Source organism: Cupressus sempervirens, chromosome 3 (assembly GCF_028749045.1).
Source record: "Cupressus sempervirens isolate cs-2001-9-10 chromosome 3, ASM2874904v1, whole genome shotgun sequence".
Lineage (NCBI taxonomy): Eukaryota > Viridiplantae > Streptophyta > Pinopsida > Cupressales > Cupressaceae > Cupressus > Cupressus sempervirens.
The window spans coordinates 411,034,990-411,059,809 of record NC_143120.1 but is presented as its reverse complement, the minus strand read 5'-3'; the positions used below and the strand labels follow the sequence as shown (position 1 = coordinate 411,059,809).

General features: G+C 36.0%; 1 protein-coding gene across 1 annotated transcript; it reads right to left on the bottom strand.

Annotated features, from left to right (window-relative positions):
• Positions 1-22,527: 22,527 nt before the first annotated feature.
• On the bottom strand, positions 22,528-24,615 carry LOC149566754 (BURP domain-containing protein 6-like). Its single transcript, XM_089820089.1, has 2 exons — positions 24,528-24,615; positions 22,528-23,791 (listed from the first exon to the last, which is right to left on the bottom strand). The coding sequence occupies exons 1-2, from the start codon at positions 24,561-24,563 to the stop codon at positions 22,706-22,708; spliced, it is 1,122 nt and encodes a 373-aa protein (XP_089676215.1). The 5' UTR covers positions 24,564-24,615; the 3' UTR covers positions 22,528-22,705.
• Between the last annotated feature and the right edge of the window lie 205 nt (positions 24,616-24,820).

The window sequence follows — 24,820 nt, the reverse complement described above, 5'->3', positions numbered from 1 at the left end:
TAAATAAATCATGACCCCATCATACTTGAAATTAATCATACATTGACATACATTTCATTGATCATCATCTTCATCCACATCATCATCATCATCACCATCATCATACTTGTGACTTTGTTCATTGTCGTCACCAACACTATCTTCATCGCCATCGTCATCATCTTCATCACCATTAAACATGACCGTCATCATCATGACCATCATTACCTTGATCATCACTATCTTCATCAGCATGATCATGATCGTCATCATCATTATCATCACTATCATCATCAGCATCATTAGAATCATCATCTTCTTTTTCTTCATCATTGTGTAATAGTCATTCGTGATCATCATTTACTTCATCTTTTGAGTCTTTGGTATCTTTTTCTTCCATCACATTATACTTTACCGGGCTCCCTCTTGGATCATGTCTAACAATAAATGACCAACCCAGTTTATGTAGAATGTCAAAGTAAAACACTTGCTCACATTGGCTTGGAAGAACATATGGCTCATCTCCAACTGGCTCAAATGAAGTTGTATTAATCATTGTAAATCCATTATCATGTTCAAGAATGGTCCTATTAGGATCATTTCAATTCATTTGTAGCCTGTACCATTTAATGAAAAATAGAACTAATTTGAATAAATTAAAGTCACACTCAAATATATCATCCAAAATGTCATAATATTAATTTTCAAATTGTTGAGGATGTATGTCATTTTTAAATGAACTATTGGTGGCCTCGAAGACTGCACTTATCATAGAATCACAAGTTTTTTTCATTTGTATAACCTTTTTATGCGAAATTTACGGCCATGGTAGTACATAGCTTTGTGGTGTTTGATCTACAATTATTCAAACATGTCAAGTTTATTTTCATCGATATGTGAGTTGATATTAAACTTATGGGTCATGATTAGGAATATTTTGTGTACCTTTATATCTCTTAAGTCATATGTTAGATCAAGTAACATATATCCCTCTACCATAGAACCCTTGGGATGTGCTCTTGGTTGAACCAAACCCTTCATAAATTTCAAGTGTCTCTCATACATCCACATTGACCTAGTTTGTACAGGTCCACACAATTCAATCTCCTCAACTTAATGTATGAGGTAGTGTTCTTAGACATTGAAAAAAAGTCGAAGGTAAACACATTTTCATTTCACACATAAGCTGTAGAATTTTTCTCTTCTAATATTTAATATTTTTTTTTATCAATTTTTTTAAATGATAACCACCTAAAAGAGATTTAACATGCAAGAACATATAAAGAAGATCTCAAATAAAAATATACAATAGATTACATAAAAAGTAAAGCAAATTATAAATATAATATATGTACAACAAACCTAAGAAATAGCACTTCTAACCTCATGTATTTTTAAAGATCATATATAACTTGTTTACGACTGTTGTCAAACTATTGTGGGAAGGATAGAGGTATCACATACTACAATCATTAAAAAATAATCTTTTTAATATATTATAAAATAATATAATAGGTAGTACATGCAATTTTACAAATATATTGTAAATACAGAACATGACTTATCTTGACAAAGGTATATCAATCATGTATTTTCAACCCTAGCCTAAAATCACCATTCTTTGATACAAGATTGCTTATATTTGTAGAAAATCCTGTGGGAATTTTTTTTTTTTTAATGAATTTTTAATGCATCACTTTATTGCTCCGTAATAACCAAGGAAGGGCACTCATATTTATGTGGTCTCCATTGCTACTTGATTTAATGTAATATTTTAGTGCATGATTGGATTCATGAATGTCATTACATATTTTGGCAATTTTTTCTCTATCACGTCTTCCATCCAATATTTTTAATAGTGTCATTGTTACATTCTTTCCAATATGCATAACATCAAACAAATGCATTATTGGAAGATCTTTGTAGTACAGTAACCTACTAAATTGAGCAGGATAACTTTTTATTCTTTGAAGAAGTTGGTCATTGATGCCTTGCCGACCTTTACGAACATCAATTACATCATTACTAAATAAAAGACAATATCAAAATATAAATTTCAAACTTCAGACCACAAACTAGACATTACCTCGGTGATTTTGTTGATTGTATTCCAACTTCCATAAATGAGGTGTCATTCTTCATAGCCTTGATGGTGTCTCTTCTTTCCCATTAAAAAGATTTGTTTCAGTAATTTGATAATTATGATTATTGTGAAGAAAGTGTCTAAACTCATCGAACACCTGCTTTCTTAAACTTCTTGAATGACAAGATTTCATCTTCAAACCACAAACTAGACATGCAGATTTTCTCTTTTGTTTGAAGACTTAAAATATCGTGTACAATTGGGTTATATACAATTATCATGCACAACTTAAGCATACAACAATAATGTGTAAGCATTATAACAAACCAAAAATATGTGACTTTAACAATATAACATACTGCAAAAAATGAGTTAGTCCAAGGGCATCATGTATTATCCATACAAGCATTACATAGAATTTAAATTCTCTATCATGTTGGTCTAGAGATATCATACATAATGACCCTATTGCATAAGTTCAACAACTCGTCAATAAGGGGCTCAATATAAATGTTCATATCTTTAACTTGGTAAATACCTAGTAATTGAATGAACATACATATTACATAATTATTATGACCATTTTGATGCACTAGTTATAAATTAATTTAGATAACTATTAAATGAAAAAATACTTGGTACAATCATTGACAATATTATGTGCTCCATCTTTATGGACATACAAGGAGGAATGTTATTGTTAGTAAAAAAAATAGGCCACGCTGAGTAAACAGATCTCATATCTCCAAATGGATTGACATTGTCCACTACCAATGCATGCTTCAGATTGCGAGATTATTCTTTAAAGTGTGGCCATGTTTCTTCTATCTCTTTAATTCAGAACCATCCGTAGGCATTCGCATAATGTCATCTTGACTTCTATAGTGTGCATGGTAATCCATAAATTGTTCCAAGCTAGTGCACCTGAATAATCATTCAAGATGTGGAATAATGGAAAAATATCAAAGAACCTTGTGAGGCACCTTTTTTGTTATTTGATCTGACTAATATCTACTAATATGATAATCAGGGCATTCTGTTGCAAAATCATCTTGTTTATGATATAGAAAGTGATCAAATTGGGACATGCATATATTGTTTGATACTTCATTCCAATTCGATTCATAATAGTAGATAATTCTTAGTACAACTATGGCAGAATGTTTGATGGTGGTAGCAGAAACTCACCTATCAACCCATAACAACAAATATGAATTGTTAATATAATGAATAATAATGGTATGCTAACATTGAAGATGAAAAAAATGGTATACCTTAGCATACATGACATTGCTACATTGGATAAAACATTCATAACCTTTAAGTTCACCTTTAATTTCACCAACAATACTATAGTAGAGAGAAGAGTTGTTTGAGAGCCTTGACATAGGGGATCTCATGCCTTCTCAAGTACATGTATATCAAGACAATCTTCATCAGCATTATTAGATGCGCTAGTACCATCATCGTGAGCATCTTCATTAGTTGCGCCAATACCATATTCTTCAATAATGTCCTCTTACACATTATCATATTCTTCCATGGAAGTGTTATCCTCAGCTTGGATATTCACACCTTCATGTTCCTCCAATTGGAAATTGACATTCACCAATCGATGAAAATCATGGCCCTCTTCAATGTGACCATGTTGCCAATAATGACTCTACGTTGTTGTGATTAGAATTTTTTGATTCTTTAAACTCTTACACTTTTTGCAAGGACAAATACATTTATCAAGTTTTCTTTAGTACTGAGACCACAATCTAGAAATTGTCTTGTTATTTTGTTATGGGTTCATATTGGATGGCATAGTCTTTCTTTAGAAAAAAATATATCTGCAAAATTATTGGACATATTGTACTTAATGTTTATATCTGCACATATGGTTTTGAAAGAAAAATTTGGTCACCTCATTCAAATTCACCCATATTATGTGCTGAGAGAAATTGTTCTTCGAGATTTAGTCATGATGCTAAATGGAACAAACTTAAAGATAATCCTTAGCAATATTGCATTTATCTATATTTCTTGAACACAACTCTTAGTTATACAAGAGTAAGAAGATCTTAGTGTATTTAAACTATTACATTCATTCAACTTCTCTCCTACCAATTGGTGAGTGTAGTCATTCATTGAGTGGTAGTAGATATGAGAATTTAGAATTTGTTTATGTGTAAACTTTCATTCCTCATCATTCTCCCAATGGAATTTGTATATTCAATAGTAACACCATGCTTCAAATCAACATTATGTCTAGACTCTAGAGGCCAGACCTTCATGATGCTCAGGTTGCCAATATTTAGCATGGGAAAGGATCTACACTAAGTTTCAATGAGAGGATTTTATCACGTCATACCTAGGTTCACCATGCTCTAAAGACTAAAGAGGTTGGATATTTTATTATTCTTTTCAGCAATTCTTAAATTTATGTTAAATATCACAATAACAAGTAGATACCTTCTAAACTATAAAACATGATAATATTATACATTATAGGCATTTGAAATCTACCAAAAGCATATACACAATATAGTGATTTAGTGACGAAGAGACATGCACACCTAAAGAGCATAAGTTATGATGTATAAGTTTGGATTTATGGCAAGTTTCAATGAAAGGATTTAATCATGCAACGCCTTAAGTTCACCAAGTTCCAAAGAATGAAGCATTTTTCTTATTCTCTTTAGTTATTCTAAAATAAATGTTAGATATCACAGTTACAAGTAGATACCTACAAAATTCAAAAATATGATAATATCATACATTACAGGCATTCTTAATCTACCAAAAGCATATACTCAATACACTAACAAATGATCCTTGCACACCTAAAGAGCACAACTTACAATGCATAAGCGTACAAAAAAGGTTAGCAAGTCCAAATACATAATTGGTTACATGGACACAACATAGCTGATATGGAGCCTCTTGTGGTTATAGAAATTGTACCAAATATCCCAATCCGCAACAATCTCTAATTTAAATATCATACTCACCATGGGGAAAAATAATTGCTTTAACCTTAAGCATTTTTGCATAGATTTTTTTATGCGAAATTTATGTATTTCTACAAAATGAAATACTACATATATATCATTCCAAGCTATAGACATTTGTAAGCTTTGAGCAACAGGAATTTACCTTAGGGTCTTGTTATGCTAAGAGGTGTTCCTATACAATCCAAGCACAGAGAAAACAATAAAGTCTCACCGCCAAAAAAACTCGCCAAATAACAAAATGATTAATACAATTTTCTTTTTTTTCATTATGAACCCAATTTGGTCAAAGTTTTGACCAACTCGGGTATAAAAAAAAATAAAAAAAAAAAAAATCATAGGCCAATATGGCCTTTAGTCAAAAAATTTGGTCAAAAAACAAGGGGAAGTGTACTAGTGTAGATTAAGGTATGTTATGTAAAGTTATGTTAGGTCATGTTAGGTTATCTATCCTACACAGTCCCACTAAGTCATCTTAAGTCATTTTAAAAATATTTTCTAACATTATTTACATAAGGTTTTCAAACATTTTCTATAGTTTTCATAAAATTTTCTAGATTTTTCATATATATTTTACTAAGGTTTTCAAACATTTTTGTAACATTATTTCTAATAGAAATTAAGAACATATTTGGATACATTTTTAAAATAAAATACATTTCCATACTTTTTTTATTATTTTTATAATATTTTCTCTAAATTTTTATACCATATTTTCTAGAATTTTCTAGGATTTTCTAGCAGTAATTCTCCTAAAAATAAAAAATATACTTTCTACATTTAAAAAATATTATATGAAAATGTATTAAAAATTGTATAAAAACTATTAAAAATAATTATACATATTAAATAAATTAAAATAAAATATTAAAACACATAAAATAACAAAGAAAGAAACCCACTAACCAAGTCCAATCGAATATGTTCAATAGCTCTATCTCTGTAGTGTTCCCATTATAAAATAAATCATGAATCAAATTATTGTAACGGGCCAATTGATTTAGTGTATCTCAGACCCCATTTTTTTTGTTTTCGTAGTTTGTGTCATCGTTGACTATCTTTGTACATGCTCAAAAAGTTTTCTCGATGGATATTTAAGCACGACTTGTAGATAGTCTTTAGGTATGCTTTTGGATTAATTTTCTATGTACTGTGAATTCTAGTTGGAGTTCGAAATTGTTCACCATTTCAAAAGTGAAAGATCTTCCCTATTTGGCTCATATGGTTTCAGTGAGATTCATCCCTCACCCTATTCTATCGTTGCCCGCAATACTTTGCTCGAACTTGGCAAATTGGAGCACCATCTTTTGGAAAATATTAGTTAATTAACTCTATGTTTACTTCTCCATTTTTGTCTATTCATGGTTGTATTGTTTGCATTTCTTTCCACTATATTATTTTTTTTGTACATCTACACCATCGACTGATCTCAAGATTGTCACCGAACATCACCGTACAACTCACATATTGAGCTATCTACTAGACATATTAGGCACCATACGGATTCCACCATTCATACTATACAGCCCCAAACTATCACTCACATTATGACCATACAGTCAGCAAGAGATACTGTACGGCCTGGAATCCTCACCGTATAGACTAGAAAGACATTGTACGACCCTCTAAAACTCTCCCATATGGCCCTACTTGTACCCAACGTACGGCCTACAAATATTCTCCTCCTAACATCTTACAAACTGTCCTATCAAATGTAGAGCCAAGCATCTTCTGTGTAGTCAAGTTTGGCTACCATACGACCTCCAGTGGCCTTTCGTATGAACTTTCCTGAGCAACCATTCTAACATCAACATACGGCATCCGTACATCACTAGCATAGTAGACCACACACCATTATTTTATTGTTTGTATTGACTTGTAGATAGTCTTTAGGTATGCTTTTGGATTAATTTTCTATGTACTGCGAATTCTGGTTGGAGTTTAGGATTGTTCACCATTTTGGAAGTGAAAGATCTTCCCTATTTGGCTCACACGATTTTAGTGGGATTCATCCCTTGCCCTATTATGTTGTTGCCTACAATACTTTGCTCGGACCTAGAAAATCGAAGCACCATCTTCTGGAAAATATTAATCAATTATCTCTATGTTTGCTTCGCCATTTTTGCCTATTCATGGTTGTATTGTTTGCATTTCTTTCCACTATATTATTTTGTTTGTACATTTGCACCATTGATCGATCTCAAGTTTGTCACCGAAAATCACCGTACGACTCACATATTGAGTTGTATGTTGGGCATCTTAGGCACCGTATGGATTCCACCATTCATACTATACGGCCCCAAACTATCACTCATATTATCACCATATGGTTAGCAAGAGATATTGTATGGCTTGGCCTCCTCACCGTATGGATTGGAAAGACACTATACAACCCTATGAAACTCTCTTGTATGGCCCTGCTTGTACCCAACATACGGCCTGCAAATATTCTCCTCCTAACATCTTACGGACTATCCTATCAAATGTAGAGCCAAGCATCTTCCATGCAGTCAAGTTTGGCTACCATATGACCTCCAGTGGCCTTTCATACAAACTTGCCTGAGAAAACATTCTGACATTGATTGTACGACATCTATACATCATTAGCACAATAGACCACACACCATTATTTTATTGTTTGTATTGATCTTGCAGGAGGACGGGAACATTATAGTGGTATCAAAGTGCTTCGATCATGCCAGCCTGTGAATAATCAATGAGAGTTTATAGCTAGAAGAGAAAAAGAACACATTTCATTGACAGAATGGCTGCAAAACTAGAACCAATAGCTGCCAAACTCATGGCACCAATGAGAGAACTTGCAAAGAATCAAGCACAGATAAGCAATAGTCAATGAATCTTGGAAGAGACTCCTAAGAAGTTGGCAGACAATAAAATATCCAGAGAACAAAATGGTCACAGCACAAACTCGATGTCGAGTAAAACAAACCCTCATCCAGCATGCTCATGACCTTCCATGTCATCTTTTCAGGCACCACATGTAGGGAAATAACCAACCTTTGAAGAGATGCAATAACAACTGAGAGAAGATTGGAAGAATGCAAATTTTGAGGATATATCCTACAAAGATTATGTAGATCTGCGAATGAGATATTCAGGAGGCAGAAACCAAGGGTACTTTAATGATGATTTCAAAAGAAAGTTGAGTAAAGTAAAATTTTCTCCATTTAATGGATCCAAATCCATATCTCCGTAAGTGTGGGTAATGAAGGCCGATACCTATTCCAGCTAAATCTTATGCTAGAAGAAGAAGCAATCAAATTTGCGATGCTGCACTTGGAGGAGTTGCGCATGAATGGTGGCATCATGATACCATCACACTAAGGAATGATCAAGTAACTACTTATGTGGAATTCACTGAGAGATTGATAGAACGATTTGATGGTAAAGATCTAAAACTCAATTTCAAAAATTTGGCATAGCTAAGACAAACTAGATCGATCGATTAGTACATTGCCGAATTTCAAAAACTCTCCATTTTCATCACGAACATTTTTAAAAGAAGACCAAATAGTGCTATTCATGGATGGACTAACAAAACCACTGAAAGGTTGGATAAAAAGGTTCAATCCTACCACCTTGTTAGAGGTTATTAAGAAGGCACGAAGCATGGCATCATCATTGACATCATCCTCTCAAAGTTACTCACACCACAAACTGCCAGCATTTCTGAGAGACAAAGATAGTAAACCTCTACCAAAGGAAGCCATCATTGGACAAAGCTACTAGACAAGAATTTTGAAGGAAAAAATTATATTTCAATTACAAGGGACCATGGGAATTGGCCACAGATGCCTCGAAAAAGGAAAGATACACTACATTGAGGTCATGTTTGATGATGAGGATGAACATGAGGAAATGCTCACCAAAGACAACCAACATCACGATGACACCAATATGGTTAGTTTGAACTATATAGAAAGAATTACAACTTTGGTATGGCACGGAGGAACTATTGCCCTAGCCGGTAGCCTGAGGTGCCTAGTTTTTTCATATATGGGGTACCCTTCAAGAACAAAGGGTTACGGTGATGTTACATAGTAGAGCCACTCTAAATTTCATAAACTCATCTCAGGTGAAGTGAAGAGGTCTACCTATGGACACACACACAAGATTTTAGGTCAAGGTTTCTAGAGGGACTCTTCTACCCTACACACACCTTGTTCCTCAACTAAGTATCACAATAGCAAATCACATTGTGACTGAGGATTTCTTCATAGTAGACCTTGATGACATGGAGGTTATTCTAGGCATACAGTGGATGGAGACACTTGATGAATACACTAAGAGTTTCAAATGGATGGATTTCACTTTCTTTGTTAATGGAAAGTAGGTTGTTTTCCATGGAATGGAAAATAAGGGTCCAAAGGAAGTTTCTACGCATTAGATGGAGGCAATTTTTTGACGTGATGATGTTGCTTGGGTTGCACATTGTTTTGTTTTCACAGAACTTATAAAGGGGCAATGGAAACCTCTCCAAGATCACGATCTTCAGAAGATTTTGACCAACCACAATAATGTTTTTATAGACATTCCTACTAGCATACCACCACATCGAGGGTTTGAACATGCAATTGAGTTGGAAGCAAGAGCCAAACTAGTCATAACTACACTATACTGCCATCCCAAGAAGTTCAAAGATGAGATTGAAAATACGATTCAGGAACTACTCGAGAAAGGATGGATTCATCCCAATTCTAGCACTTGCACATCATCTATGGTATTGGTCAAAAAGAAGGATGGGACAATGCGGATGTGTGTGGACTACTATGCATTGAACAAAAAAACAATAAAGAATAGATACCCTATTCCAAGGATAGATAATTTGTTGGATGAATTGCATGGTACTGTCTATTTTTTGAAAATAGATCTCCATTCCAAATACCATCAAATTCGCATGAGGGACGAAGACATAGAAAGGACAGCCTTTCGTCGCCACTACAAACATTATGTGTTTCTAGTCATGTCATTCAGATTGACAAATGCACTTGCTACATTCCAATCATGCATGAATCACATTTTCAACAAACAATTGTGTAAATACTTATTGGTATGTTTTGATGATATTCTTATTTATAGCAGGACATGGGAGGAGTACCTGAAGCATCTAAATGAAGTCTTGAGGATCATGGAGGAGCAATCTTTGTTTGCCAAGCAATCCAAGTGTGAATTTGGTATGATAAAAAAATTATACCTGGGGCATGTTGTTAGTAAATATGGAGTTCAAGTTCATCGAGAGAAAATTCAGGATATCCTTGATTGGCCTCCTCCAAAATCACTCACGGATTTGTGAGGATTTTTCAAACTGTGTAGTTATTACCAAAGGTTCGTTAAAGGATTCTCTCAGCTCAGCACACCCTTAACGGATCTGACAAGTGGTCTTTCTAGTGGAATGAAAAGGCACAACTCACTCTTGATGAACTGAAAGAGGGAATGAGCACTTGTCCCATACTTGTATTACCCAATTTCACTCGACTGTTCATTTTGGAGTGTGATGCATTTGGAGAAGGCATTGGCACGAACTGATGTAAGATAGACACCCCATAGCTTATGAGAGATGGAAGCTCACATAGATAGAATTCCTATATTCCATCTACGACAAAGAGATGTTGGCTATTGTACATGTACTAACCAAGTTCCAATAGTATCTGGTAGGTGCCAAGTTTGTTGTCCATACGGATCACAACATTTTGAGATATTTTTTGGAGCAACAAGACTTGAACAAAAGGCAAAAAAAATGGGTAAGCAAGGTTCAAGTTTTTGATTTAGTGAATATGTAAAAGGGAAGAACAATGTGGTAGCAGATGCCCTGTCTAGAAAACCCACCATCTGCTCACTAAACCAAATTTCACCAAACTAGAAGGCACATCTGTTGGTAGAATACTCCAATAACACATTTTCCTATGAGCTAATGGATGGCAACACCCAAGATGATCAATACAGAGTGGTGGATGACATTATCTACTATAAAAATCAGTTATTTTTGGTGCCAAAATCCAAATTGAAGCAAAAAATCTTGAAGGAAGTAAACAACTCACCCTTGGTAGGACACTCGGGTTTTCTCAAAACTTACAGAAGTCTTCAGGAGAGGTTTTCATGGAAAGGACTCAAAGGGGATATGTTATAGTATATGTAAGAGAGTGTCCAACCTGCTAGTAGAACAAATCCAAACATACTCTACTTGTCAAGTTACTGCAACTTTTGTTGATTCTAGAACATAAGTGGGAAAGTATCTCAATGAATTTCATAACAAGGCTTCCCAAGGTGAATGGAAAGGATTGTATTTTTGTAGTGGTTGATAGATTGACAAAGTACGCACACTTCTTCGCCATCTCCTCAAATTTTTAGGCCACACAAGTTGCTGATCTATTTTTTAGAGAAGTCTTTCGTCTGTACGGGTTACCCCGAAACATTGTCAGTGATCAGGATGGGCGATTCATCAATATTTTCTGGATAGAACTGTTTCGATTGGCCGAAATAGAATTATCACCAAGTACTAGTTACCACCCTCAGATAGACAGACAAATAGAGACTGTGAACAAATGGCTCAAAGGCTACCGTCGAAACTACGTCTCGACACAACAACGACCATGGGTCAAATGGATACATCTAGGAGAATATTGCTACAATACCAAGTGCCACATGTCCATTGGAATGGCATCATTCAAAGCTCTATGTGGGTACGAACCCCTCTCCTTCATCGACACAGTTCTAGGTGATAGCCATGTACCAAGGGTGAGGGACTAGCTTCAAGAGGAACATGACATACTAAGATGCTTGAAGGAAAACCTACTAGGGGTACAAAATCAATAGAAGATGTACACTGACAGACACAAAATGGAGAGGATTTTTGAAGTAGGGGATTTGGTCTATCTCTAGCTCCAGCCATATCGATAATTATCATTGAAGGAAAAGGGAAAAGAAAAATTGAAACCATGATTTTATGGCCCCTATCGTGTAGTTCATCACGTTGGTGAAGTCTCCTACGAGCTGGAACTTCTAGAGGGAAGTTGTATTCATAACGTCTTCCATGTTGCATACTTGAAGAAGGCCGTAGGGAAGAATGTCACAGTAGCCACAGACCTTCCACCATTCAATGAAGAAGGAAAGCTCATATTGGAACTAGTAGAGATCATCGAAGTACGTAAGAGGACTCTACAGAACCGCACGGTGAAGGAATATCTGGTGCATTGGAAACACTTGCCATTGAATGACATGATGTGGGAGGGCAAGCACATTCTCCAGCACCTGACATTGCATTTGTTTGAGGACAAGAAAAATTTGGGATGAGAGGACTGTAATGTTTCCGTTATAAAATAAATCATTTATCAAACTATTATAATGGGTTGATTGATTTAGTGTATCTCAGACCGATTTTTGTTTTGTTTCTATAGTTTATGTCACCATCGGCTATATTTGTACACCATCACAAAGTTTTTCCTGACGAGTATTTAAGCACAACTTGTAGATAGCCTTTAGGTATGCTTTTGGATTAATTTTCTATGTACTACAAATTCTAGTTGGAGTTTGGGATTGTTTGACATTTCAGAAGTGAAATATCTTGTCTATTTGGCTCATACAATTTTAGTGGGATTCATCCCTCATCCTATTCCATCGTTGCCTGTAATACTTCACTCAGACCTAGCAAATCGTAGCACCATCTTCTAGAAAATATTAATCAATTATCTCTGTGTTTACTTCTCTATTTTTGCCTATTCATGGTTGTATTGTTTGCATTTCTTTCCACTATATTATTTTGTCTGTATATTTGCACCATTGAATGATCTTAAGATTGTCACCAATCATCACCATAAGACTCACATATTGAGTGGTTTATTGGGCATCATAGGCGCCATATGGATTCCACCATTCATATTGTATGGCCCCAAACTATCACCATACAGTCAACAAGAGATACTGTACGGCCTGGCATCCTCACTGTATGGACTGGAAAGACACTGTACAACCCTCTGAAACTCTCCTATATAACCCTGCTTGTACCCAATGTACGGCTTGCAAATATTCTCCTCCTAACACTGTATGGACTATCCTATCAAACGTACGCCCAAGCATCTTCCATACAATCAAGTTTGGCTACTGTACGACCTCCAATGGCCTCCCATATGAACTTGTTCTGAGCAACCATTCTGATGTCAACCGTACGACATCTATACATCACCAGCACAGTAGACCACACACCATTATTTTATTGTTTGTACTAATCTTGTAGGAGGATGGGAACATTATAGACTCCATAAATCTTGGAATCATTTAGTTGAAATGAGTCCTTTAAGGGATTTTTTGGGGTTTATATAGACTTTTGTTGTTTCAGCCAAAAGGTTTAAGCCAAAGACCTAGTGACACATTAGTACCACATGGAAAATAGTTGACACTACGTGGGTCTGACCAAAAGTGTTTGTTAGCCATTTTAGCCCTTCCCCCCTTATTCCCTTATCACCATCATTGAAATCCGATCAGAGATATCTATTCATGGCGTTAAGGTAGCATAGTGTGTCAGGGATGTGGCTAAAACCTAACTAAAACCCTAGTTATTGTTGGAAATGATTGAAAAGATCATGAATAAAGAATAATGAAACTAGTAAAGAATGTTTTCAATCATTGTTTTGTCATTGATGTCAAACTTGCCACTTGCAGGAATGACAATTGCTTTAGTGATCCAAATACTATCAATTAGTTGATTGACAAGGAGGTGGCAATCAATAAGATGTAACTAGAGTGCCTAGAGAAAGGTTGAAGTTATGATGTCGTAATGAAGTATAAGGATCAGCTAAGCCATTGATGAAATAGTGTATTGATGACATACTCTAAGACACAGAGGATGGACACATTGAGATATATCAAAGATGTAAGGATTAACTAAGTTCTAGTTAGTGTCGAACAGATTCTCAGTTGAAGCCGAGAAAGTTCAACTTAGTGTGTGTTGAGTGATCTTCAGGTGTCGAGCAGTCTTCAGGTGCCGAGTGAAGATCAGGTGCCGAGTAACAAAAAAAGATAATGGATGCCAAGTAAGTCTTCAAGTGCTGAGAAAAGTAGAAAATGCCATAGGTGTCGAGCACTAGTAAATAATAATAGAAGCCGAGTAACACAGAAGGAGCCAAGCATCAGTAAACCAATGATGCCGAGTTGATGCATTATTTGTTAAAGTCAAAGATTCGCCAGATCAGTAGTGATAAGTTTGTTACATCAAATTTTGTGAATTAGTTGGATGATAGGGATGATGAGTAGATGTCACAGAATTCTATGCAATCCATGCAAACCATTTTCAAGGCGAATGCTAATAGATTTATCATGAAGTTTCTAGAAGAAGCAAATTAGAGGGAAAACAATACCATTTTCTCAAGAGAAAATTAAGATTTGAGCAGGAAATAAAAAACAAAACTTCTTTATAAGGAGTTACAGGTTAGAGATCAAATGCACATGCATGAGAGGGAGTTGGTCATAAGTGTGGTCATGCGAAGAAGCCAAGAGGAGTAAGAACAGAGCATCAAGACTTTGAGTTGATTAAGCGACCATAGAGTGCATTGGCATAATGAGTGAAAGAACTCAAGGAGATAGATCTTGAAGGGTGAACAAGCTGTCAGCACTGCAAGGAGGAAAGCCAAGCAAAGAAAAGGACTGAAGAGCGATCTGAAATCTGCAAGGTTGAAGTTGCAATTTGTATCAGGTCAAAACCCTTCTAATACTTTCTTACCATTGTATTAGATATTGAAACCCTACATTGCTAGGTTAGCTTAACAGCTAGGTGGATAAGCCTCAGGAAAAGGATAAAGAGATCCCTAGGAGAAGGACAAAGAGATCCTCAGGAGAAGATTAAAGAGATCCTTAGGAGAAGGATAAGAGATCCCTAGGAGGAGGATAGGAGATCCTTAGAGAGGGATGAAAGATTCTTTTGAGAAGGTGACTGTAAATCCCATGGACTTGGGTGAGCCTAACAACTCTATATAAATCCTTTAACAGGGTGACATTCTAAGTTGAATGTTCTTAAATCCTTTAACAGGGTCACATTTAACAATGTGTTGTAGCCTTTAACAGGGCAGACCATCAGAAGTGGTTGAAATCAATTGTGCAGTTATTTTGTGGGCATCATTATCACCCTAGTTTTACCTTCTTATTCCTGGAGGGTTTATGGGTTATCAGATCCTTAGTGTTATGGTGTGATGCATGTTTACTTTTCATGGTTGTTTAATGTTCAATTGCATGCGTCACTTAAATTCAATCTCCTTGTTAGGTTCATTCACTCTAGTGTTGACCCTGCACCCTATTCATTTAAATCATTCAAGCATCTACCTTGATATTTTCCCTAAGTCCATTTTTTGTGGGACCTAGTAGTAGTGACATATCATTTGACAGGTGTCAACATTCTGGGAGATCTCAATGGATCAAAGAAAGAAATTTCACAAAGGCTTGCGATCAATTACAGTTGTTGGTCAAATGTAAATCGACATTTGTCATATTCTCACTTTTTGAAGTTGCACAAAGGATAGCTAAAGAGAGAAAGCGATGAGATGACACATGTCCTATCCGCCAAAAAGGTAAAGGTAGGGGATTGCATGATCGCAAGCGGTCAGATAAACTTTAGTTTCTAAGTTGTGAAGGTGCAAAAGATAGCAGCATTTAAGTCAAATGGTTATCGCATCGTCGCACATGGTTAAGGGCTACCTAGAGTTAGGCTAGCGAAGTGGTGAAATGCATTGATCACACGTTCGCAAGGTTAAGATATGAGTTAAAGATTCAAGTTGTGAGGTTGTGATGACGGAAAATAGTTGACTTTAAATAGTTATCACAATGTCTCAAGTAAGAAATCATTGAATACATTTTAGGTCGTGAAGCATTGATAAAGGGCCAAAACAACATAAGTTAGCCAATCATAGGTTTGCATGGTTAAGCCATGTGAAAAATTTTGCATTGTGAGACTGCAAGGAGCATTTGACAGTTAAAGGAAATAGTTATTGCATCGTCTTAGGAGTCTAACTTGCAGTGACAGTTTGAGTTGTGGAGCCACGAAACAAGATAGCAGTCCTCCAAGACAGTGATCACAATGTTGCACAGTTAAAGTAAGCTTTATGTCTGGTGGTTGTGAAAAGGTGACACAATTGAAATCCGAGGCATCACAACATTGCAAGTAAAAGAAATGTTAAGTTCTAAACCACTACAAAGATGCAATGTAGTAAGTTTCATGGTCATCCCTAGGTTGCAGTGGTTAGTGAACTGAAGTGATGGATAGTTGCAAAGTAGCAATAAAGCTTAGAATGAAGAGGTTGTATTTTTGCAAGCCTAGGTAGTGAATAGGGAAATTGGGTTGTGAAACAATGACAAAGAGGAAGCGCACCATCATAGGTGTAGCATCACAGATTGATTTCAGGGCACTGAAGGTGCAAAAATGTGACATGTGGCAAGGACCTACTAATAGGATGATCTAGTGAAATTCTTCAAAGATATAGGGCCACGTGGCAAGGTTGACTATTGAATTCAATTGACTTGATGACATAGCTAACCTAACGCTATTGTAAACATTATCAAAGCAGCTCATTGATGGCTAACAAATCCTTTGATGACCTGCAACCATCTTTTTGTTGTTCTCAACGCTTGATAAGTGCAAATTCATTCCTCTGCCACCATGGCTATCCATCTACCCATCAAAGCAGTTATGGTCATCGTTCCTATCTCTTCAGGGCCTGAGTTTGCACATAACGATAAAAATTTTTCTACATGTGGACATGTATTCAGTCAAATCTTCCTTGGATCAATATTTATTAATTCACTACAACTTGAAGATAGTGGTTGAGTTTTATGGTTTTAATTGAAGTCTTCTCAATTAAGCCTAAGTTATAAAGGAAAATTTTGTAACTCTTTCAAGGGGTCAACCTTTTCTCTTATTCTATATCAGCTATATTGCATACTCTTCTATTGTAGTTTCATTTTCCTCTGAGTGAATATACTTCTCTTTTGTACCTCTTTCTTCCATTAATATATTATGCAATATCTTCTTGCCTTCTATTAATGTGTTGCTTCCATTCTTCAACTTGTGTGTTGTATCTATTTTAACGTTGAATGATATGGAGTGAAGCTCCTTCCTTGTAGCATTCTATTAGTTTCTGATCTACATGTGGTTGTTGAGTTAAAGAAAGGATTGAATATGTGTACTTTGGGATTATATTGATGAACTATGTAGTTCTAGGCAGAGATGAGATTGAATGTACCATTTGGTGTATCACCCCCTCTAGATTAGACTAGGTAGTTTGATTTCATGCATTTCCTTCTCCCTTTTCCTTTAAAGAATTAATTAGGTGCATCTTGATAGTGAGGAAGTCAACCTTCTCCAGAAGCTCAATCTCATTGTCCAAGTCCCACAACTTGGAGATTGTTTCCATGTTTCACAAGGTTGGCTTTAGGTCAAACTTCAGGAAAGGGTGCAAACTTCTGTGACAACAGTGTTATAATTGAACCCTTTTCAATTGAAGCTTGTTCAATCGAGCCCAAGAAGTTATCTTAAAGGGTGACACAAGTTCATAATTTTACCCTAATAATATTATAAAAGAGGAATATGTAATCTTTTTTCTAAACAAATACATTCATTCATAGCATCAAATCTATTTTAAGTCCTTTCAAGGAGTTTAAAACCACTCATGTAGGAAGAGGAGCCAATGAAATCACTAACATGTCAGAGATGAGAGTCCCATTCAAGGTTGTGCACTTTAAGCATTTCAATTATTTTCTTCTATATACTAATTACACTAATAAGGAAACCTCCCATTTCATAGTTATTTAAATTGGATCTCCAAGACATGTCTAATTTCCACTTGATATTGATTAAGTCAATTGAGAAAGTCTTTATCATATTCATCATATCATTCATCTTTACTACTAGTAAATGTGATTTAGTCATAGAACTTTGGACACTAGGATACACATACCTATTGAGCAAGAGCAAAATTAATTGGCTTAACCCCACCTTGTACTTATGTAGGGATCTCTATAAAAACAAGCATGGGTGATTGGATGGAAGCTTCTCAACATCAATTAGGTTATTTTTTCTTTCTCTTGCTAGGTTAAGTAGTTGGTGGTGCAGCACCTCTAAGAAATTAAATACCCAATGCTACATCTGAGTTTAATGCTTTCAGATAGAAAAAAACTATGACTAGCATTGAAGGGCAAGCAATAGATATTATTTTTCCAATTTTATGAAACCCAATATTGAAATCTATAAAATTGCTTCTTGAGGATCTTTTTTTTATAATAATCAATATTGAAACAAAGATGAGAAATCGCTCTTTTGGAAAATGATTGAAGAACAAATTTCCAATTTTGTACCATGTGGTTGTAATATTTTATGTCTAAGATCTATACCAATCCCAAGTTTTTCTTTTGAAAGAGATTGCAGATAACCTAAAGGCTACAACTATATATATTATATGATGTACAATATATGTATCCTCCACATCCATCATGAGATTCATAATGGTTTTGTCACCTCCTTTGATGAATGTGGGAAATATGCTTAAAGAATCGAGAGGAATCACATCCCAATTCACACTGACATTTGGTTGAATGGAAGGGCTTTGATGATCGTAGATCACAAAGTTATGCCATAATTGTAGGAGATGGTAAATATATTGGCATACTTCATGTGGATGCTCTTGACCAAGTTATTGTTGCTAATGAAGGGAGCAATAAATCATAGATACCGTATAGTTTGAGATATAGCAATTGGCTTATGGGTCATGTACTTGCTTCTACTTAGAAACTACTAAGGTGTCCCATCAAACATACAAATAAAAACAATTGTTGATCCACTTGTTTTTACACTAAGGAGGGTAACAACCTACATGGAAAGTTTAGTGGACAAGGAACATTGTGTGTGATACTAAATGACCTTTAGGAATGAGAAGTTTTCTCTTCATTAACTTGGCTTAATGAAAGGGAAATGAAATACTAAAAAGATGAACCCAAATGTAAGATGATGCACTAGAAACTTCAATAATACTCCAACTCTCATACTTCCAAATCTAACACGGTATGATAGAAAAAAAGGAGCAAAACTCTATCAAATTGATCATAGAGTACCCATATCACTTCATTGTTAGAATGAAAATCAAGAAATGAGATTTTTAATATATATAAAAAATATTCATATTAATTCATGGGAGCACCTACTAAAGCTCGGGGATAATGAATTTTTTTTATGTATTCCTTATACATCCATGTTCATTACAATATCTATTAACGCCATGGTATAATTCCAAATATTCAAATATCATTTAGACTGAATGCATGATCTAACCTCATAAGGTTTTAGATTAAAACTATAGGAGTGCAATATTAATACAAGATGAATTAATCACTTCAAAGATCCTTCCATATAATCAAAGATTAGAATATCACAAGAAAGGCTTAAAAGCACAATCAAATATAAAATGGCTGATTTTGAACTAGAAATTAAATTATGAGAAAGAAATCAATTCTTAACACCAATATTAATGATATCCTACTGCAAAGAGCTTCACAAAGAATTGACTTCTCTAATGCAACATGAAATTTATCCAAGCAAAGAAGTTGGAACATCTCAGCACATGACATTCTTGTAATGATTGTCTTTTAGGATACATGGAAAAGTGCTTGCTCCCTCAAAGTTGATGTTTTAATTGTGACCTTAACATACTTGATGTTGATGCCCTTTGCCTACAAGTTGTTGCTAGAACACATATTAGATGAGTTTGTCCTACAACAGGTTTCCTCATTTCCTTAAGACAAAAGCATCTACGAAGTGTAAGACCTACCTTTATATTTTAAACAAAGCTGACAAAAGCCAAAAGAAGAGAACACCACCAAGTCAAATAAAATGCCTCAAAACATCACTTGAGGCACTAAGGGAGAAATGCCTACAAATATGCCAAACATATTTTTGACTTACATTGGCCTCAAGTTGCATGTAGAGGTGTCTAATAATTTCGTAGTGAGAAAGGATGATGGCAAAGTCTTTGATTATGTCATACAACAGAATTCAAACTCTAAGAACTAATGATTAGGATAGGATCTTCCTTCACGAGTATCTTTGATGAACTAATTTCTTCAATTTGTAATAGATTACCGAAAAGATAACTTCTAATTAAGTGTTTATTTGTCCATTGTATATAATTTAGTTGATTCTAACAATTAAATATTCATAATTTTATATATTGTCAAGCACCTATGAAAAGAATTTTAAAAGGTAAATAACCATATTTATCAACAAAATAAGATTTAATAAGATTCATATGAATATATTTTATGTTACTAAAATTCCCATCATAATAACATGTTTATTAGCCGATAGGCTTTCACCTGGGCGATAGCCCATCGAGAATTCCTCACGCTACAGCTTGTGACGGTCGGGAAATTCAGTTCGCGGCTCCGATTTTTGGCTCACTTTCTGATGAGCGGAATGGAAAGCTACTGAGCGGTGGATGACATGGACGGGGTCTTGCACGTTACCGACTTTGGCCGACACCGAATTTCTTTGGGATGCCAACTTACATTTATCAGCAAACTGTATTCAGATCGGAGCTAAAGCTTTGCATCCATGAAACTCGATCTTACTTAGGAACAACTTGTTACCTTCTGGGAGTAACAAGGAATGCCCGGATCTTAATATGGGTGACTGTAAACCTTGACACAAGCTCTATTTTGAAATCAACAGCTGTAGTTTTTTCGGTGCTGTTAGGTCCAGTTTAGCTTGGGCCTTGTCATATGGAAATCAGCAGTAGAGAGGAAAGCTCAATTTCTCCCTTGGAAGTTATGCACTGCAAACTTGTTCTAAATGAATGCCCTACCTTCTGTACTACTCAAATTCTCAAGTGCATATTCTGCCACAAAAGAGAAACCATTAAACATATTTTCTGGACATATAATTATGCACAGCAAATCTGTCATGACTCATAATAGGATGATTTCACTTCCTATCATAAAACTAACCTGGAAATCTACATTTTCATTGTGGATCCCTGTCTCTGGTCAAATAGCACTACACATTAACTATTTGGGAAGATAAGTGCTAACATATTTGGAGGGGGGATCTATGCCTCTGGTCAAATAAAAATACACATTACGTATTTGTCAAGATAAGTACTATACCCCTGTACCAAATAGCAATACCCATCAACTACTCATGTATATGGAGTGAATTAATACCTTAGGCCAAATATTAGTACGCATCAAGTTTTTATATACGTGGAGTGGAACTCTACCCCCATACCAAATAGCAGTACACATTACTGCTTATGTATTTGAACTTTGGAATGAATCTCTATACCAGGGCCAATAGCGATACACATGAAATATCAGATAAATGTTCATGTCTTTGAGTGAAACTATACTCCATACCAAATAGTAATAGACATTAAATATATGGCAAGTTAGGCGCCTATATATCCTTGTGCTCTTTGTGTATCCCCTGCCTTTTGACATTTGATTGGAAACTTTTTCAAGCCCCATCTAGCGTGCTCTTTGTAGAACATGTTCTATTGGACAAGAATTTGTGACTGCGTTTTGAGAGAGAATATTGCACAACAAATTGTGTGAATCAAAAATAATTTTTCAACCAAGCCCAGCAACTAAAGAATACATGTCCATCTGGAATCATCATCAAATGTATTTTAGTCAACGAAAAGTACACATGTAAAGATAATACTATTGCTAAAGCACTTATGATTCAATCAATTTAATGGAAGACAACCTTGTAGTATTTTATGTATTACCAATTTCTTAGATCACCGTGTAAGCTTAATCAGACAAGGTAATTCCTCTTGTAAGTACTCAGACAGATTTCAGCATTGGCATTATTCTTATTTGCTGATCTACAGTTCATTTGGACCAGTTAGATTTTGAAATAAAAAATTTATGCAACTTGTTCGAGAATTTTAAAGCTGCTTTGCAATCCCTCACGCCTATCGGCTATACACTTGCACCCTGCCCCGGTGCAAGCTCTAGTGACATTGAGTTCCAAGGTTAACATCAAATAATTGTATATAGACAAATATACAAAGGTGAAGGTGTGTGTTCATTGATTATGCCCATCTCTTAAGATTCATTCACTCCGACAAACTTGACGGTCGTGCATCCAAGAAACGCTTAAGCTGACCATAATTGATGGCAAACAAAGATGGTGGCGTGTTCTTTGATTATGCCCAAATCTTAAGGTTCAAAGCGACCCACATGACATGGTGAATCCGAAAAACGCTTTCCAAACTAGGACAGAGAAGCTAACCATAATTAAGAGTTACAAGCCAGCACAAATATTTACTCTAAACCAGGCTATTCGAAGTGGCTTAAATTCCTGAAAACAACGGCTAAAGTCCAGTTCTGGGAGCCTGGCCAACAATTAAAAGTCTGTGTAATATATGTGACAGTTCGCAGCATTAAATATAATGCATATTATCATCTCACCATATCTGCAGTAACATAATAAATTTATTTATTGTACAATGATTACAAATACCATAAAGAGTAGAGCTACTGCTCTTCACAACAAACATAACAAGAAGCATGTTCTAATACCAGCAACCGACAATACAAATGACATACACATATATATCGTCTATAATTAATAATAACATGCACGCGGCATGTTCTAGTTGGCCGGCAGCCACACAACGTGGTCCTCAGGAATGAAATGGCAGATAGAAGCCGCACCAGGCTTCACATTCAACACCTGGAAAGCCACGTGGCTAGGGTTCCAAGCACTAGTATCCACGTGGCAAACCGCCACGGCCTCTGCGAGGGTGCCATCCTGGCCCTTGACCCAAACCGTAGCAGTCTTCGTTCCCTGCGCCTCGTGGCAGTAGAACACCGCGTACGCATATTTCTGACTGTGACACACAACAGACTTCTCTCCCGGCTTGCTCACATACTTCACGCCAACGATAGTATACTCCTGCTTAACTGATTTCGCCGTCTTTGGAACATTCGTGGCCAGAACGGTTAAACGGTTACTTCCCAACTGCGAGGTAGTGTAATCAATCATTGACTCCAATGACGTGGCACAGAACTTGCTCTCGCCATTGATGGCGGGACTCTCGCATTCCTGCAAAGTCTCCTTCATGGCCACGCCCATGTCTGAGTTTTCCTCTACGTTGAGCTCGCTTAACGCAACGGAGATCTTGTGGGAAGAAAAGGGTATTTCTTCGGCCACACCTCGAGGAAGAAAATAAGCCTTCTGAGAGTCTGGATTGTTCTCCTGCACGAGACGTAGAGATACTTTGGTTCCGACATGCAAGTCTTTCTCCAGCATGAACATCGACAGCGACGGATCGGAGAGCAGCTGTGCGTCTGCGGCGTAGTTGTAGTCGAATGGAGATTTCGTGCCCACGTGTACTCCGACGCCTCTGCCTGGTGTGCTTACGGACACCCCACCGCCGCCGCCTTTTGTGGGAGGCTTAACAGAAACCCCGACGCCTTTTCCCTTGCCTTTCGGTGCCGGTTTTGGGGGTTTTGGTGGGGTTTTTGTTGGGGGTTTTGGTGGGGGCATTTTACCCTTGCCGACGTTCACGTTCACTCCTCCCTTGCCTACGTTCACCGCCACCTTTTCGTCCTCGGCTGAGATGAGTTGTTTCAGTGTTTCTGGCATGGCCGTCATGGGCAGCTTCTCGTGCCAGTATGTTAGGGTTGATGATACCCGCTTGCCATGCAAAGTGGCGGCTTCGGTTACCAATACTATCTGTCAATTCCAAAAAAAAATTCAAAACTCGTAAGCATAGCAAGATTAAACAATTCATCGGATAGAATATATATTTTGAACATTAGAATAAGTTTTTGGATTTATTATTCTTAGTCTAAGAATCAAGTCTTAGTGTATCATGTTTTAGCCATCCAGATAGGATCAATAAGAATCAAGCCTTAGTATGCCATGGCATCAACAAGAATCAAGTCAAGTCTTGGTGCAATGTTAAGCTGACCAGATGGGATCAAACAAAACTCCGTAGAGAAGTAAATTAGCTACAAGAACAAAAAGGACACACTCTTGAAAACCCACTAACAAATACATAAGAAAAAGTGAGTGACCTTTGATTTTATATTTTCTGTGCCTTTTTTTTCACAAATACAAGTCATGCCTACCTTTCGCTTTCTTTATATTTGATCGGTATTCCATAGTATATCTTATTTGTTCTTTTCATCTTTTTCATTCCTTGATAGATAGATCTGAGTGTGTGATTTGAAACATTTAATATAAATTAGTATTCAATAACATAACTTATTTGTACTTCTGATAGATCTTTGCGATTTGAAAGATTCAATATAACTTATTTGTTCTTTAGATTTTTTGATGAATTTCAGTGTGTGGTTTGAAACATTGATATAAATGATATACATAAGCAAACCCAGAAACAACAATCACTGTAGAAATAAAATTAAATAACAAGATAATACAGTGACTTTTGAGAAGAAAAACATACCAAGATCAGAACAATCAAACCAGTTAAAATCCTCATCTTGTTCAACCCGTCCAATCCTGCGCGCACTAAAAATCAGGAACTCTGGGATGCGGAGTAGAGAAGGAATTTGCTTGTATAAATAAGGAGGCTATTGATGACATAAATGGAGGGGAACAGTTATCGATGTTCTATTCATACTAGCTATTACTGCTTTCTGCCAACCTAATGTGTCATCTACTGAACTCGATTAATCATTATACTGTCCGCATTTAATGAATGGAGCGACGTTCATCTGAGTAGGTGAGTTCCCAACC